Source organism: Vicugna pacos, chromosome 20 (assembly GCF_048564905.1).
Source record: "Vicugna pacos chromosome 20, VicPac4, whole genome shotgun sequence".
NCBI lineage: Eukaryota > Metazoa > Chordata > Mammalia > Artiodactyla > Camelidae > Vicugna > Vicugna pacos.
The window spans coordinates 36,887,557-36,906,790 of NC_133006.1; the positions used below are offsets into that span (position 1 = coordinate 36,887,557).

Here is a 19,234-nt window from a genome sequence, read left to right on the forward strand (position 1 = left end):
CAAAATTATCTACTTGTTTCCCATGGCCTACAGAATAAAGTTCAAACTGTGGCTGGCCTTCCAAGGTCCTTGAGGACCTGGCTCTATCTTTCCAGCTGAAGCTCCTACTACTCCACTCATCATGCCTGGTGCTTCAGCTAAACCCTATCTATGGCAGAATGAATGTGGCACCATATGATAAAGTTACAGGTTGAATGTAGCAACAACAAAGACATAACGCAAGAGAACACACAAAAACCAAATAGTAACTCAAGAAAGGATGAAAAAACAGTCTACTATTTCCCACAATTATTTTATGACTGTCTTATTCATGCCACAGGACATACCCAGAGACATGGGAACAGGGCTTTCCACTCAAGGCAAGGTATCACTCCGGGAAAAGGTGACTGTGGGACAAAAAGGAGGGAGGCCTTCAAACTACAGAAGAAATGGACTTCCTCTCACCTCAGGGGCTAAGAACCAACTTAGAAAGGAAGAAGCCCTAGCTGGAGAGTCTTGATAGAGCCGGGGTGGCAGCGAGCTGCCTGAGCCTCACGGAAGCAGGCCGGCGTCAAGGGCAACAGAAGCTCTGCTGTTGCCCGGCGGCAACGGGACCGACGACAGCAGAGAAGCAGCCAGTGTAGAGCAGGCCACGTGAAGGAGGCAGCTGAGGCCCCCCAGGCTCAACAGGATGCATCCAAGTTCTGGCTTAACCAGCACGGCAGAAACTGCAACTAACTTTGAACCCAAAGCTGGAGTTGAGGCCTAAGTGTGGTCAGTGCAGAAGGCCGGAGGACATGAACCTGAGGCACAGGAGGCAGCACAGTTGAAACTTGCAAGGAGCTAGAATACTCTGTAAAGTGGCTAATTTCTAGTAGCCCAGGGGGAGATTTATGTCTTAATAATTTGCGTTCAAGAAGCAAGTGCACTTTTACTTGGTGGTCACAGGCAGCTGACATCAAGGACCTAAGGGCTGTATTTTCACTTTAATGACAAGTATCACTGTCATATTTGTGTGCCTACCTCTCCCTTACCACACAGCGAGCTCCTTTAAAGCAGGAACTACATCCACTTTAAGATATATTTTCCCACAAACTGCTCTGCCTCTTACCAATTTTTACAAGTTTCTCTATTTCCCCCAAAACCTTGCATGAGTATTTATTTATATAGCAAAAATACAAAAACTATCTGTTCAATAAATAAATGAGCTGATCTTTACCTTCTAGATGAAGTGTGATTAGTGCTGAAAAACATTTTACGTGCAAGATGACACTGTTATATTTACAATTAGAATAAAGGTACCCAAACTGTAAATGCATATACAATTACGTCCTTAAACAAAACAACATCAACTTACTAGTGATCATCGCTCCGGTTACAGAAGCCAGAAATCCGATGCTGACTGCAATGACAGAGATTACCCTCCCCTGCCGGTGCCTCTGCAGCATCACAAACATCAACACTCCCGCAGCACCGTGGACAAACAGAGAGGAGAAGAGAGCCCAGAGAAAGATCCAGTACCACATCTCTGAAAGGAAAGGCAAAGCATTAACTATTCTGTTGAAAAACGTCTTAGAAAATCCAATTTAACAAACAGTGAGAACCCATAGTTTGGAGGACGGTTACATCAGACAATGGATAAAAACATGCATAGTACAGTGCTTGAAACATAGTAGCACTAAGTAAATTTTAATGGTTATCATGATCACTAATGCTTGATGGGGAAATAACTCCCTCCATGACTACAGGTCAAGGCCACACTCTAAGTTCCTCGCAGTGTCCCCATCGTATAGCTATCATCTGTTCGTTTGTTTAATAAGCCTGAATACATTTGCAAATCTCTTGTAATAAATTATATAATTAGTTACTGTTTGATACATAATTTTCTACTTTCTACACTAAGTGTCCAGACATTTTTTTCTTTTATGATTTTAAGAATTTCAGGCAATTCCCCTCTTGGTTCTCAACTTAAAGAATCAGTCAGAATTTTAAAAAATTCTTTGTCTCAGGTCATTTAATAGTCCTAACCCAGAACTCTTCAAGCTCTGTTCCTCTTTCTTCAGTGTATCCTCAGTTACTGTTCACTGAAGCCCAGTTTACAGAAGGCTGATGAACAAGCCTTTCATTCTCTCTAGTATCCAGTCCCTGTCCTCTTGGTCCCTGCCCACTCTGTCAATGCACACAGTACCTGGGATATTGCCTGTCCCTGCACTGACTCCATCTCCTTGATCATGCCTGTGGTGCGGTACAGCAGGGCAGGCTACTGATCCAAACTGGGCCAATCACTCCCTTCCCCTAGGAATTCTGTACTGGGACCAAGTGAGCACCTCAGTCTTTGAGTGGATGAAGCTGAAAGGCTCAGGATTTGTGAACAGCCATTTCATCATCACGTGACAAAAAACACAATTACAGGATAAAAGAAAAATAGGTTCATCAAAGGTAAGGGACAACGTCTCACTCCAGTGATATCTAAGAGCCTACCACATTAATACCCTTAGACCAATACAGTTTCCTTGTAATAAAATCCTTTTTAATTAGCCCAAGTAAGGTTTCTGTTACTTGTAGCTGAAAGAACTGACTCTAAAATGTTTATATGTCACCTTGAAGTGACACGTACACATGCTATAAAGCAAAATGTCTCATCTACTACTCGTGCTAGTATTCACTCTATCAAGTGGGAAAGAAAGGTCAATAAAGTCATGATTAAAGAGAACAAAATGGATGAATTAAAATTTATTTATCCAAACATCACTGAAGTACAGATACATACTATTGATAGGAGTGTAAAATGGTGCAGCAGCTATGGAAAACAGTGTGGTGGTGCCTCAAAAATTTTAAAAAAAAATTACCATATGATCCAGCAACTTCACCTCTTGGTATCTTTCCAAGAATGAAAAGCAAGACCATGAAGAGTATTTGTGCAACCATGTTCACAGTGGCATTATTCGCAATAGCCAAGAGGTGGAAGCAACTCAAATGTCTGTCAATGGACGAATTAACAAACAATATGGTTTATACATACAATGGAGAAGTATTCATTGGAAGAAATTTCTGTCACATGCTACAACATATATGAATCTTGAAGACATATTAAGTAAAGTAAGTCAGTCACAGAAAGACAAATACTGACAAATTCCACTTATACAAGGTGTATAAAGCAGTCAAATGAATGGAAATAGAAAACAGAATGGTGGTTGCCAGGGACTTGGGGAAGGGGAAATGGGGACTTGTTTCAAAATGGGTACAAAGTTTCCACTTTACAAGATGAAAAGGATGTGGAGATCTTCTGCACAACAATGTGAATATACTTAACACTGTTGAACTGTACACTTAAATATGGTTAAGAGGTTAAATTTTATGTTATTTTTTAACCACACTTAAAAATTAAATAAGTAAAACTTTAAAATTATGTGTACAAATTTAAAAGATAATTACTTTGTCATGACCATCAGTAACATTGAAAAACAAGCCAAAAAAACTCTCAAGAAAGAAAGGAGGGTGTGATTATAAAAGGGTAACACCAGAGGTCTTTGTGGCAGGGGAACTGTGCTGTATTTTGACTGTGGTGATGGATATATATAGGAGTGATAATGCTATCAGAACTAAACACTCACAGATGAGTACAAGTATACAAGAAAATTCTGGTGAAATCTGTAAAGGTTGGTAGATCCTATCAGTGTCAATATCCTGGGTTTGATATTATACAGTGGTTTTCAAAGATGGTCCCATTGGGTAAATGGAATTAAGGGCACACATGTTCTTTCTGTATTATTTCTTACAACTGCAGGTGAATCTACAATTATCTCAAAATGAAAACTTTAATTTAGAAAAAGGGAGAATATATAGAAAAACATTTTTAAAAACATCAGTTTCACCCTGCCAAATTTTTAAGAATTGACACTTAGAATGTACTCATAATTTAAAATCACTTCAAGGAAGAGACATTTGATATATTTTCCAATGTGTGTTAAAGTACCATGCATGCTTCTCAGTGGCGTAACAGAGAGATGCTGGCGATTAAGGAAATCAGACAAAGTTTGCCTTTTAGAGGTTTTTCTCTTCCAGCTTTCAGGGAAATAGTGCTTTAATGCTGTCGCTCTCAAACAAATGCCTTCAATTGATAACAAATGAATTAAAGACAAAAAAGCTTAACTTGCCCAGAAGACATTTATATTTTAAAAGATATAATTTTCCAGAGTGAAGCTAACAAAGTGACAATATAAGGGAGTAACAAGGAGAGGGGGCATTTTCACCAAGGGAGCTCTGAGATGAGGAAAGGCTCTGTAACAGGAGAGCCCCTGAGCCCTGGAGAGAGGAAGGTGCTAAGGACAGGAGAGGAATATCACTGCCTTTTCTTAAACTGTGCAGGACGTACAGCTAACGTGAACACCCAGAGGCCCAGTTTTCTCTTTCCATGCATATCCCGCCTAACCCAAGTTTCTAGCAACTGAGCAACAATGAAAGGAGGAAGCCAGAGGGAGACTTTGCTAATGCTAAACAAAACACAAAACAAAAACTTAAAAATGCACTGTACAAAACTTTAAAGCATTCCATCCATGGAATCACCTTAATTCCCTGAAAGGAAACAGTCCATCTTCCTGGGCACATCTCATAAAGTCCTTTCATTATTTTTCCCTTTTCAAGGCTATCCACAGTCTTCTCTTAAACTCATTTTGCCTGAATTGTTGCAGTGTGTTTGTTTACTTTTAGTGGCATAAGAGGCAGCAGAGCTGTGATTTGTTCCAGCCTCCAAACAATACTAGAAACAGCCCTGCTCCCAATCTGTATCTCTCATCAGCCCTGGTTGCCAAGCCACTGAAAATTATCTTCCATGCTTCTGTTTTTAATCCTTGGACAAAACTGTTTATGAGAAATGAATTTTTCTAGATATCAAGAATATATTAACTAAGTAAAAAACAAGTCAAAGAATGGTACATATTGTATGATCCTATTTGTTCAAAAATTCAGTGTTTGTTTATGCACAGAGAAATGCATAAACAAACAGAGAACAATGGCTATCTTTTAAAGATAAGATAGGAGATGAGTGATACTATTTTATATATGATTTACTGATTATTTTTTTAGCAAACAGCCTGAAGTATTTTTTTTTAACTTACTGCAGATACGCTGTCTTTAAGAAATAGTTTTTGATGGGAAAAAAAAGGAAGAATTTTTCATTCTAGAATTCACCAAAGGAGAAGATGCTCTACAAGGCCAATGCTTCCCAACTCAGGCTGCTCACAAGAATGACCCACAGAGCAACCAAAACAATCTCTAACGGTGGGACCTAAACATTTTCATCAACTCTGCCAGATACTCATGACGTGCAATAAAGATGGAAGTCACTACTCCAGGCTAAGCTTACATAAGACGTACTTAAAATAAAAAAAAATAAAAGTCATAAAAACAACAAAATCTATCTCATTGGACAAATGCTAAACATATTTTTTAATCCTATGCAGCATACTAGCCGTTCTAATAAAATCATTAGCAAGTAGGTACTGAACACTTGTTATGTACTCAACATACTCTAAACCTCAAGCTGAAAATAACATGCCAGTAAGACTAAATCTGGAGGCTGTTCAAAATTTCTATCTTCTTTCCTCATTATATGTTTACATAATCTGTGTTCAAATTCAGTTATCTCAAGCTTTGTTTCCATCCCATCAAATCTAAGGTGTGGCCATTGTTCCCCTTGGCTTCTGACACCAGGGACTTCTCAGTTTGTGAGAAGGCACATAGGCAGCTTACTAGACTCTCAGAGAGATGACGCATTTATAATCTGAAATAGTCCCCGACATCAGGGGTCGGCAAGTACGGCCCACGAGGCCTATTTGGCCACCACCTGTTTCTGTGCAGTCTGCAAGCTAAAAATGGTTTTTACATTTTGAAATGGTTGAAAAAAATCGGAACAATATTTCATGACACATAGAAAGTACACAGAATTCGAAGTTCAATGGCAGTTAGGTCTCACTGGAACACAGTCATACTCATTTATATTGTCGATGGCTACTTTCACACTATGATGGCAAAATCGAGTAGTTACGACAGAGGCCATGTGGCCCGCACAGCTGAAGATACTTCCTGCAGTTACTATATGCTGCGTATGTTTAGTACTGGTCCTTGAGAGAAAAAGCTTGATGACTCCTGGTTCTAGATCATTTTGACATATATTCCAGGGGTCTGGGTTGTCACCTACAGCCCAATGGAAATTACAGTCATGGTACTTTCATATTATATCAAGACCTGACACGTGAGGGTTTAATTAATGGTGCTTCAATGGCATATTCTAATACCTCAGGTTCTTCAGAGCACAATATGCAGCCCATGCCACGGGGCACATGTACCCAAAGGCACGTAGAGAGGGGAATGCCAGGAAAGATCCCAACAGAAGCCACTGTCCCCTAAATTCTTAAAAACAGACAGGATTTAACAGAATGATAAACACTGGAGATGGAATGAGGGTGAGGAATGGGGAATGGGGCACTCTAAGCCCATGCTTCTCAGCCGTGACTAGATGTTAGAGTTACTTGGGATAGCCTAAAAGAAATACCACCCTCACAAACTGACTTAATTGGGCATCAGAATTTTTCTAAGATTCCCAAGTGATTCTTTTGTACAGTCAAGAATGAAAAACTGCTCTAAGACAAAATGATCTAATCATAGGATTATGTACAATGAAGAATATGAACTTGCAAAAATTCTGGTTTGGCTAAAGCCAAGAAATATGGAGAGGAGAGGCTGCCGATTATAGAGATGGGCTGGAGCCAGAGTAGCTTTTGTGGGAGAGGGGAGGCTACTTACAGACCCTGAAAATGTGGACTTTATCCTGAAGGTCGAAGGTTCTGAGGAGCCAATGAAAGGCTTTAAATAAGGAAGTGATACAATCACATTTACCTTTAAAAAAATTAATTATCCTGGTAGATAGGGGAAGTGATACTGGAAGGAGATGAGAGACTATCAGAATATTTCAAGAGTCCAAAGAGTTATTAAGGCCTGCACTTAGGCACTGGCTTTAGGATTGAAAAGAATTTGAAACATTTAGGATTTGCTGATGACCTGGATGACAGAGGTGAGGGACATACGATGTCTGGCCTCCCAGATTTCTGCTACGACCAGCGGAATAGATGACAATGCTAACTGATTTGGAAGCACAGGAAAATATGTTCAGTACATCTGCAGTACTGTTCAAATGCTGGTGAGAAGCAAGGAGTAAAGAAGCTAAAAGCAAGAAAATGTCAAGTAGAAAAATGTGAAGATTACCTATACATTTACATTATGGGCCGTGTTTTTAAAAGCAGGAAATCTCAAGTTTAAGTGTCTCCAATCTTGTTAAATGCATGATTTATTTTGTCAGATTTTAAATCTATAATTATTAAAAAGTTCTGTTGCCAGATTTAAATTTGAATCAAATTTAGGACATAGAAAACTGTAACGAATGTCACTCTAACCCCAACAATGAAGAAAAAACAACTACCAAATCATAACTTTTCTTTAGCCCATCAGTCAAGTGACACTGCAAGATAACAAACTAACCTGAATTCCAAAGACGGACAAGAACCTCCAAGGAGACATACATACAATGTCACCTGTGGCAAAGCACAGGAATGAGAAATGGGCCCCATACAAGTGGGTAAGAAGAAATCAGCTAAAATTATAACCAACTGTAAGTCCAAGTGGGGTCGCTTAACCTGCCAGCCTGGAGTAACGCACGGAAAGTGCACAGTCACCTGCGAGCTCTTTTCCTTGGGTCACTACTGAGCACTCCCTGGAAAAATGGACTCCTAGGCAGGAGACTGGACAGAGCCACCCCTGGTGATGCATGTCAGCCTATGGGAGGTGATCAGCAGCTGCTAAGGGAAACACAGACAACCCTGCCTGCTCCCTGGAACCCTTCTTCTCAAAACAAGCCTTAGCCATTGCAGGAAGGCAGCAAATCCTGTCACCCTAAGGGAACAAAACCCACTGCAGGTCCAGCTTGGGGAAAAGTAGAAGGAGGGGCAGACAACCATCCAGAACTCAGGATCCTATTTTAAGCGGAGTCAGTTACTGCTGAGTGAAGGACTGGAGACTCCTGCCCAAGACCAATCACAGATACGAAGGAGTGTGGCCACTGTGGCTCAGAAAGGTAAGAACGTGGACAGCCCCACCCAGATACCCCACTACACAGAGCCTGCCAAAGACTAAAACTGGACCAGGACAGTAGAAAAATTCCCCTGCCCCCACTATGAGCCTAACAGCAAGGAATGAGCTTCAGAAGTCTGTGCCTGGGGGAAGGCGAGTATGTGGACAGACACCTCTTCCATGGTGCAGGCATGCAGATGACTACGAGCTGACAATGCAGCGTTAACACTGAGAATAACCCTGCAGCACCCAGTCCCCATCCTAAGAACAAGGCAACACCACCAACACCTTCTAGAGAATTTGAAGCCTGTGGTGCACTGAGGGTAACCATAACAAGAAAACTCACACCATGCTCACTCCTGAGTAAATTAAATCAGTCTTCACTGTACCAGGCTAACAGAAGAAGCCCATTTCCAGGCATAAATATTATGTACCCCGGTCACTACTGTTATACATATAAAGTCCTGAATTCAATTAAAAAAACGAGACACTCTCAAAAGCAGGGAAAACAATCTATTGTCAAGAAATAAAGCAATCAGACTCACTGATGACCCAGATTTTAGAATAGGCAAGGACTTAAAAATAACTATAATTAATATGTCAAGGACTCTCAAGGAAAAGGTGGACAACTTACATGAACAGAGAATTTCTACAGAGAGATGGAAAGTCCAAGAAAAAGTCAAATGGAAATGCTTAAAATTAAAAAAAAAAAAAGACAAACCGACAACAACAAAACAGAAAAACATCCACGACATCAGAGATGAAGAATTCCTTTAATTGGCTCACCAGCAGATTTGACATAGGTAAGCAAAGAATTAGTGAACTTAAAGGTGGGCCAATAGAAACTATTCAAACTGAAAAATAAGAGAAAAAAGTGGGAAAAAAAGGAGGAGTAGGAGGGAAAAGAGGAAGTATCCAAGAGCTATGGGACAATTTCAAATAGTTTAACATAAATGTAATCTGGAGTCCCAGAAGGGAAAGAAAGAAAGAATGGAGAAAAAAAAAATTTAAAGAGACAGTAGCTGAAAATTTCTAAAAATAATGAAAGATATCAAACCACTAATCTAAGACTCTCAGAGAATCCCAAGCAAGATAAAGACCTCCCAAAAGAACCAAAAAACAAAACAAAATAAACCACACACACACTTACACATACATCATAGTGAAATGACTAAAAACCAAAGATATAAGGAAAATACTGAAGAAGAAATAAGGAAAAGGCAGGGGGCAGAGAAAAAAAGACATCTTACACACAGAGGGACAAAGGACAGCAAACTTCTCATCAAAAACAATCAAACCAGAAGACAAGAGAGTAAGATTCTGAAAGACTGAAAGGGGGGAAAAAAAGAAAACCTCCAAAGCCAGAACCTATTTTCAGGAGAAATATTTTTCAAAACTGAAGGTGAAATGAAGTTTTTTTCCTAAAAACTGGGGGGAATTAACTGCCAGCAGGCCTGTGCTACAACATATTAAAGGAAGCTCTCAAGACAGGAATGTAATGCTAGATGGAAACTTAACTCTCCACAAAGAAATGAGCAACAAAGAAAGTTAAAATGAAGGTAAACCTTTTATTTTTCTTGTTTTTAATCACTCTAATATTTTAGCCAGCTTTAAAAATTAGTTGCTGTATCTGTTCACCTAAAGCCTCACTTAACATAGGGAGAAGTTAAAGCTATTACAGATATTTAATAGTCTACTTTCGCTTCTTAAAAGAGCAAAAACATTAGTTTTTAAATTTAACTGTGACAACTTCAAGAGCTGCTTTAATATACTGCCTCTCTCAAAGCTTATGGCAATACTGTTCATTACCCACTTAAACTAAATTGCCCTTCAACCAGCTAATTATATAATTTCAAACTATAAATTATAGTACTCATCATTGAAGAGAAAAAGAAAATTCTCAGAAGAACAAGTTTTTAATTTAAAACAATCAGAATATCATTTGCTTTAAAAAAATCAGGTTAAGGCTACTCAAAACAGTTGAAAAGTTGCTCTATACTTAAGACATAGCACTATCTTCCTAAAAGATGCCATTCAATTTGTTCTTCCTCGTAACTGATTAGTTTCTCAGTGATAAAAGTATAAGGATTAAATGTCAAAATCTGAATCTATTATGAAATTTATGAGAGCAATATACAATAGTTTTGTTACTTGTATGCCCTTGAACATCTTAAATTATACATGTTATACCAAAAAAATGTTGCCAGTAATAACATATTTGTTTAAATCAGTCACTGATCTTAAAAAAAAAATCTTTTCAGTGATTGATAAAATGTTTTATAATCTCATGATACAGTATTTCCAAAGGATATTTACACTGAATATTGAAAAATGAACTTTTTACATCAATGAGCATAATGAAACTCCCAATATAACAAATTCCTAAAATTAAATCTAAAAAAGAGACCAAATGAATGACAGATCAAAAAATAACAGCCCAAGCAGGGAAACTTAAGTAACGCACATGCGTGGTCAGAACGGCCACACCTGGGACATCACTGATAGTAATCTTAAAACAGCAGTAATGCTGCAGTGGGATTAACAAACAAACAAACTAACAAAAAACAATTTCAGAACTGGAAGGGATCTTCAGATATTGAATCCAGAGTTTCCCAAACTAAGTTTTAAGAAGGCCTAATTCTAAGAACTATTAAATGGTGGTCAGAGAACAAAGATTTTCTAGGACCCAAACCTCACCCTACAAATTAGTATAGTAAAGGTCTGAAGCCTCATTTAAAAAAGAAAATTTCTTGATTTTAAAGCTAAAAAAAAAAAAGTTTATATGCAAATGAGTAAATGTTTTTCTTAACATATATCTCTAAACTTTTTTCTCAACTCATTAAAAATTTTACATCAGCTTTACTTTAACATCAATGTGAAAATTATTGGCATTAGATTGTCTTACAGATGAGGAAACCAAGGCCTAGTAAGTATGTGGCTTTTCTGAAGTACAAGAGCCAATTAATAGCATTCAAGGATAAAACTCAGTGTCTTGACTCACAAGTTCAAGGATCCTACTGTGTCTGTAGACTTTTTACTTGCATACAGAAATCTACTAGAACCAAACTTATCCTAGTAGGGAGAAGTTCCAATAACTGCCCATTATATAAGTATTTACATAAACATTGTTAATGTTTCATTTTCCCCTATATTTCAGATTAAATAGAACTAAACTGTTTAGAATTTTTAAAATACTACCATTTACTAGGAATTTTTCTCTATAGCTAAAGGCTAATAGAAAGAAAACATTTTTAAAAGATAAATTCTAATATAATCCTTTAATGTCAAAAGATAGTCATTTTAAAAAAAACTGGGTTATACCTTCCTCTTGGAAATAAATGAGTCATTTATATTGGAATTTTAATTAAGTCCTTAGCCATACTGAACACTCTATACTAACTTGCATTATATATCACAACATAGTTACAAAGAGATCATCAAAAAATTAATTTTTAAAAATCTCGTTTTCCCAACTCTTGAGTTCTCAATAATAAAATCACCTTAATAGCTAGTTAAAAATGTACCTTCCTAGGCCCTAGTCTGAAAGATTCTAATTCCATAGATATGGACTGGGGCCACAGGCCCCTTAACCAGCCCCATATGATTCTGGTATGTAGCAAGATTTGGAAACCATGTTGGATTACCTGTTTCATTTCCAAGTTTATGATGATGACAAAAATGCCTTCTAACTTAATATGTTATCATAATCTGAAAAAAGTTAATTTTTCACTTATTAGCTATTAGATCTAAGCAAGTTACTCTTTGCTTCAATGTCTGAATCTGTAAAATAAGATTAACCACTAATCCCTCTCAAGATGGTTGAAAAGATAAGATAAAATACATGCAAGGATGGTAACGAGCACAAAAAAAGTACATTCAATAAGCACCTCTGTTTTAAACGTATGATAATTATCCATAAAAGTTGCTTAAACACCTCATGTCCTATTAACAGCATATTCACTCCAATAAGTGTAGCTGAAAAATAATGCAACTAGAATGTTTTAATCATGCAACTAAGTACTGTTTTAAAAGTTCAATTCAATAAATATGTATTGAGCATATACTATTTGCCAGGTACATACTAGGGTTCCATAATTCCATGATTAAAACAATGACCCGACCCTCAAAAAGCTCACAGACTAGAAGACAAATAAAAATTACAATGTAACTGAAAATACAATAATAAAAGCACATACAAGGAGCATAAGCAGCAGGATGAAGCGAGTAACTGCTTCTGTTTCAAGAGGATAGAGAAGAAATAGCTAAAACAGCTTGGAAAAGGGGACAGAGTAGTTCTGCTCACAAAGACTGGGCTTAAAGCCTAGCACAACCATTTTTTAGCTATTTGCTATGGGCCAACTTAATTTACCTCTCTGAGCTTCCTTGTAACTCTACTTTGGAGAGTTATTCTGAAGATTGAAAATAATGCATGTCAAGCTCCTAACACACAGAAGGCATTCAATAAGTAGGAGTTATCTTATTTCAGAAGTGTGTGTTTGTTTTTAATAGACTAAGTTCTAAATGGCACTGTAGGCAGCATCTCTTAACTAATGGCTAAGCTACATCACGAAGGTCACCAGCATGGAGAAGGTCATAATAAACCGCATCAGAATGTTACCACTTACAGAGTACACTTTTTAGAAGTGATGTGGTTCCTAATATGTGATACACTCACCTGCTGGTGAAGCATACTTCTAAATCTGTTTTTCTCCATTTTTACCCTGACAAACAGAATTTTGTATACTCAGACTCTGCTTCTTTCTTAGAAGAGGTTCCTATGCTCCTCAGTCCAACCTCAGTCCTAGTGTTGGGTGTTCAGCGTATCCTTCATAAAATGGCCAAGTCCAATGAGCAACTGAAGACTATATTAGGAGATAATCAGAGCTAACTCTGGATTTAAACTACTATTGTTAACCTAATGGTTGGCCAAAGGAAACTGGAAGCCACTATAATGATTTAGAATCTTAAAGTAAATATTTTAAAATGTTGTTAAATCTGGCCAAGAGGTAAGCTACTTTTACACTTACTCTGAGGTTCCCAGAGCTAATTTTTTCCAAATACCCATTGATGAGCTAAGCTAGTCATTAACAGATACAAATATATATTCTTAAATCCTTATTCTTCATTTTACTCCAATAAACATAATTGATACAACATTTTGAAATATTAACAGCGGATAAATACAAAGAAAGTCATAAGCAAGATAAAGTGGTCTATCTCAAAATTCAATTGAATTCTGAAATGGTCTTTATGTCAGTGTAGGTTTTCAGAACTAAAAACATGTTCCTGACCTGCAACCATCATGTAAGGTCAGTTTGCTCCAAGTTAAATGACCACAGATTAAAACTGAAGACACCATAAATCAATACAGAATCTCTATTAATTTTACAGTTTCCACATTCAAGGTAACCAATGTCTTTACAGTCAACCCTGTGGTATAAAATCTCCCTATATTTTTTTCTATGAATATCTGAATTCCATATAATACCAGATTTTATAGTATCTTTGTATTATATATACACGTATGTATGTAACATAACAAGACAGGTTATATTTGTAAAATACTCATCATACTCTTAACCAGTTTGACATAATGTATTTTGAAATACTAATGTTCTATCAAAATTAGCTGTCTTATACATTTTCAAGAATTAAACCCTAAGAGTTTTTAAGTTTTTTTCCCTGAGAAGCAGACGCTGAAGAGTCACCAAAATGTAACTGAAATCTTTTTCTTGTAAACACTAATTTTTAGAGAGTATTTTTAAAATTCAGAACTGAAGGTATAAGCATGTCCACATTAACCAAACCGGAAGTTTCTTCACAAAGCAAACCAACAAATGTGATAAAAAAAAGTATGAGTATTATTGCTTTTTACAAACAGAAATTGATGTTATTATAATGTAGTTAAGTCAGATTCCCTCTTGATAGCCTTGACATATGAAGGGAAGTACACAAAATTATCAAATGTCACAGAAGCGGCGGCTTGAGGCCAGAGGGTGGGAGGGAGACACATAGACAAAAGGAAATAGCAAAGGGAGGACATACACAGTTAAAGCAAAAAATGCTTAGAATGCACTTGGTCCAGCCCGTGACCTACTATCATCTACTTAATAAAGCCAAAAAATTTAACAGTTGAAGCAAACTGATCATTGTGAACAGGGGATTCAAGCCCTGCATTCGATGTGAGGTCTGCCAGAAAGAAAAAGAGCTAAACTAGAAAAAGATCTAAACAGCAAATAGCAGGGTGCGTGCGGGTGTATGGGGAGGTGGGGTGGGGAATTAAGGCTAACTGTACTCAAGTCTCAGCACTAAAGCAATTCCGCGCGTACTACAGAAGCAGGGCAGTCGCAGAGAGGGAAGCAGGGATCATGGATTCTCCCCCAGCGATTCAGGAACCTTGGAGCGCCGGGGGGGTCGGGTGACCGGCGTCGCGCCCCTAGAACAGGCGCGGAGCGGATCCTATTAACTCTCTGGGCCGGGACTTGGGACCGCGAGCTCCCGAAAGGAGCGCGCACGGAGGTGCGGCGGCGAGGAGCGCTCCCCTCCGCGGGAGGGAGAAGGGAGGCGAGGGGCGGCACCGCATCCCGGTCCCCACCCCAGGCGCATCAATTACCCGTGAGGTTCCTCAGCACCGTCCCATGGGCCCAGAGGCTCAGGACCTGCTGCACCGACAGGTTGATCATGGAGTGGTCGCCCCCCTCCGCCTTCATCTTCCCCGGGGGTCGCCCGCCGCCCTCTCCTCGGGCGCCGGGCGGCGGCTGCGAGGCTCCGGGGCCGGCGGCGGGTGCGCGGCTCCTCCAGGCCGCCGCCGCCGCCAGGGGAGGCTTCGGGGCGCCGGGCTGGGCGCTGCTGTTGCCGCCGACGGGCCTCCGGGGGGGGCCGCTTAGCGCGTCTCCCAGGCAGCCCCCTCCCCGCCGGGGAGACATTGAGGACGGCGGACGGGGGAGGGGAGGGGGCCGGGCGCTGTCCTCGCGCGGCCCCCGAGCGAGGACTCGGGGCGGAGGAGGCAGCTGCCGCTCCCTCTCAGGGGAAGCACGGCGCCGCGGGGACCGGGCACGCGAGGAGGCCGAGGTCACGCCGGGAGGCCCGGGGTGATGGGCAGCCGGCAGGTGCCGCCCCCGACGGGGCCCAGCTCATCACCACGAGAGGACGAGAAGACCCAGGACTCCGAGGAGGCTGCGGCGGAGGCGGCGGCGGCGGAACCTGCCGCCAGCCTGCCCACCCTCCAGCCACCGACACTCGAGGAACCGCCCCCTCCACCCGCGGCCGCCGGCGGGCCGCTTGTGCGCGCGCGCGCGCACACGACCCCCCGCCTTCCCCTAAATCCACGGAGCCGCTGCGCATGCTCACTCTACCCCATCCCGCGACCCGTCGCCCTCCGACAGCCGGCCTGCCCCAAGCCCTCCTCCTCCCTCTCCTCTCGCGCGCGAGCTGGCGCGGCTGACGGTGCTGAGCGTCGGCCCGCAGTGGGGCGGAGGAAAGCGCGGCCTACGTCACTAGCGCCACCGCCGGGCCTCGCTTTTGATTGGGTGTTCCGAGGGAACCACCTCCACGCTCTCTCCTCCCTCTGGGGGCGCGCGCCTAGCGGGGGTTGGGTAGCGGGGCTCGCTGGCGTCCGACGCGGCGGAAGCTCGAGGACCGAAAGTGCTGAAGAGAGGTGCAAAACTCTGTCAGATGGATTCTTTGACAGTTCAAATCTTTGGCTTCGAAAGAAATACTTGGGATAAAGAGGTTTGAATACAACTTGTTTTTTAAAGGTGTAAATATCTCAACATTTTACATTTATCAGTTTTCGGGGTTGGGTCTTTTGGGTTTTTTTTTTTTTTTAGTTAGTCAGACGACCTAGCACTACTTGCAAAATATATTTGAAAGACATTAAAACGGAAATAGACCCGCTTTATCGTTCATCCAGTCCTTCCCACAGCAAGAACTTGGGCCTCCCGTGGTCCCAGCGTACGTAGTCACCTGGAGACCCAGGGCTCTGCAGGCGTCCTATACCCCAGGGCCGTCTCTGCGTCCACCCCTTTTTCCGTTGCAGTACTCTTTTTGTCTAAATTGTAGAAGTCTTCGTTATTTTCCCCCCTAGGGCTTAAACTAGATCTCTCTTCCCATGGTTTGCTGCCCTTCTTTATGTCCAGCGTTAGCCCCAGGAGCTGTCTAAAATCTAACCACAACTCCTCCTTGGAGAGTGAGACCTTTTATCTTGAAAAATAAAAATTAAGTTTTGGCAATAACAAAATAAGCACCAGTCAGCGCTTCCCCCCCCCCATCCTTTTTCAACCTCTTTACCATCTGAACAGAAAATCTGCAGAGGGCAGCGAAGTTCATGCTGTAGCTAAATTAGCAGGTACATTTGGCAAACTGCAGAAGGGTTGAATCACCTGTAAAACCTTGCTCTTGGTGACCACCTTAAAAATAACTATATATACACAAATATATGCATTTATATATGTATGTATTGTCTGACGGCACAACACAGAGGGAAAGGGAAAACTTTGTATCATTAATAGGAACTGAGTCAAAACTGGTAATGTGGGGTTTATCTTCCTCCTAGTACATAAAATTAATTAGATCTTAATTTAAGATTATAGAATAGCAGACTTAAAACAGGCTTTACCATTTGTGGTCTGAAAATATATGTATATATAACTTGTGGGTTGTGAGTTAGGTTTTATTTGGGGGTAAAATGAGGACTACAGCCGGGTAGACCAAGTCTATCAGAGAACACCCCAAATAAATCCGAGGTCTCTTTCATCCCTGTGTCCTTGATTTTGAAACAACAATTCACAAAGAGTTCCTGACTTATTTCTTCCACACAAGTGTGGGAACACCCATAAGTCTTAGGAATCCTATTAATTGTGCAAAGAGGGCCCACAAGAAAACTTTTAAAATCAATTAGAATATAAAATGATATTGATCCTTTGAGAAAAACATTAACTATTGAGACATCTTTTCCTCCACTTTATCATCTTTCTTTCTTGCTATATGGTACTTTATCAGAGTCACATTACATAGACAACCTAATTTCATCTTGCTACACATTGCAGCAGTTTCAAACCCTGAGTGGCGGGGTAGGTTCAATAGATTCATTGTCTGAAAAATATGATTTGAATACTGCTTCCATCACTTAACTAGCTTTTAAATGGGGATAATAATAGTACCTTTTCAGATTTTTGATGTCCTTTAAACAATAGTAATAATCAACACAAAGCTCTTTCCTCCTGTGAGACCTTGTGCCAAGTACTATATATCAGCTCATTTAATTTTCACAAGGATGGGCTGAAACTCCACAACACTGTTAGACTAATTTTTCTTCAAAATCCATGCACAAAACCACACTTCTGCCCAAATCTTGTTTGTATAAACACATACACACAGACATACACGCACACATACATACACAAAGAAAATGAAAGCACTGTTGGTTGTTTTTTGATGAAGAAAATAAAATTCGGTTGGAGGAAATGACAGAAATGAAAGGAAGAAAGAGTCATACATATTACTTTAAATTACGTACTGCGTTGAAACTTACATGCCGAAGTGTTTTACCGAACACTTATTAGAGTCAAGGGACATTTCCACCACGGTAAATCAGAGAAACCAGGTATGTCATGTTTTGTCTCCCAGTAAGACATGGCACACCTAGGGCCCAAGCTGCCATTATGGGGCTGCTGGGGGATCCAGCCCTGCCCAAGAGGGCGTGGTGCTGCTCTCTATTGGCAGTGGGATGTGACCTCCACCCACAGTCACAGAGGTCAGGGCATGTTTGAGATTGAAGGACAAATAGGTAACTGCCAGTGCCTCCAGCTCCAATTTCCACCATATTCTTGTTGCTTTCCCTATACCTGTGCATACAAACCACCCACCTCCCAATTTCTGCTAGCCACTGCCCCCCATAATATAGCTCCTTGTTTATTATCCCAAACCTTAAAAAAAAAAGAATACATGACATTTGAACTCTAAGAATTTATACTTTGAAACCTGAATGTGAGTGTGAAGAAAAAGTCTCTGCTAAAATCACACACACACACACAAAATCCTATATTTGGCAATTTAGGAGACTCAGTTTTCCCCCTAAAAACCAGTGTCTGAAAATCTCCCTGCGTCCATTCTGTTCATGTTATGGATGAACAGCCAAATACAAAATACATAAAATAGTGTGTTGATAAAATGCCTCTTGTAGCTTCATGGTACAGTCCACGCTAAATTCAGTTCTTAAAGTATTTAGTTGTTGAACTAAACATCAAGAAACATTATGTGTCAAGCAAAATTTGGGAAATGGTATTTCATTGTATTTTTGTTAGCAATTTTCTGATTATAAGTGAGGTTACACAATTTTTTCAATGTGTAGGAACATTTGGATCACCTTTTACAGGAACTTTTGCCCATTTTTCTTTTGGGTAATTTATCTTTCAAAAACTTCTATATAAGAGCTTTTAAGTATTTAACAAATTAACAATTTGTGACATGCATTGTGTAAATCTTTTCCAGCTTGTCAGTAGCCTTTTAGCTTTAACAAAACTTTTTGGTCATGTAGAAATTTCTAATATTTATGTTGTCAGTCTTTTCTTTTATGGTATCTGAGTCTTCTACCAGGCTTTAAAATGTCTTTCCCTCTCTCAGATTTTTTTTTAAGTCTAATATCCTTTCTAAAAATTTTATGGATGTTTTTGTTTACACCTTTAGTCCACTTGGAATTTTTTTTAATGTAAGGCGTTTAGTAGAAATCTAATTTTGTTTTCCCAGATGGCTACTGAGTTGTCCCAAAACATTTATTGAATAATCCATCATTTTCCCACTGACCTAAAGTACCAGCTATATCATGTACAAAATTTCTATATATACTGGGATTTATTTCTGGACTTTCATTTCTTCTCCATCTATCTGTCCACATGTCAGCACCACACTCTTTATTTTCCTTAACTGTACAGTATGCTTCAGTAACTGCTGAGATAGGTCTCCCTTTTTTTATTCCTCATTTTCAGTTTTTTTCCTGATTAATCTTGAATGTATATTATTACAGAGGAGCTTTAAAATCAGCTTCCTAATTCTAAAAATATTACTGGTTATATTTTCACAAAACTCATGTTACATTTATAAATAAATTTAGAGGATATTGAGAACTTGCAAT

The 19,234-nt window shown here is 39.9% G+C and overlaps 1 protein-coding gene and 1 long non-coding RNA gene across 3 annotated transcripts in view; one reads left to right on the plus strand and one right to left on the minus strand.

Moving 5' to 3' along the window:
* Window positions 1-15,515, minus strand: part of TMEM170B (transmembrane protein 170B) — a 29,004-nt gene extending 13,489 nt beyond the window's left edge. The window contains exons 1-2 of the mRNA XM_006198639.4: window positions 14,717-15,515; window positions 1,337-1,507 (exon numbers count right to left, since the gene is read on the minus strand). Of these exons, the coding sequence (XP_006198701.2) occupies window positions 1,337-1,507; window positions 14,717-15,029 (484 nt within the window). The 5' untranslated portion in view covers window positions 15,030-15,515. The remainder of the gene's footprint in view (window positions 1-1,336; window positions 1,508-14,716) is intronic.
* Window positions 15,516-15,717: 202 nt separating this feature from the next.
* Window positions 15,718-19,234, plus strand: part of LOC116284453 (uncharacterized) — a 154,634-nt gene continuing 151,117 nt past the window's right edge. For both annotated transcript variants that reach the window (XR_012062402.1, XR_012062403.1), the window contains exon 1: window positions 15,718-15,834. This is a non-coding gene — a long non-coding RNA (uncharacterized lncRNA). The remainder of the gene's footprint in view (window positions 15,835-19,234) is intronic.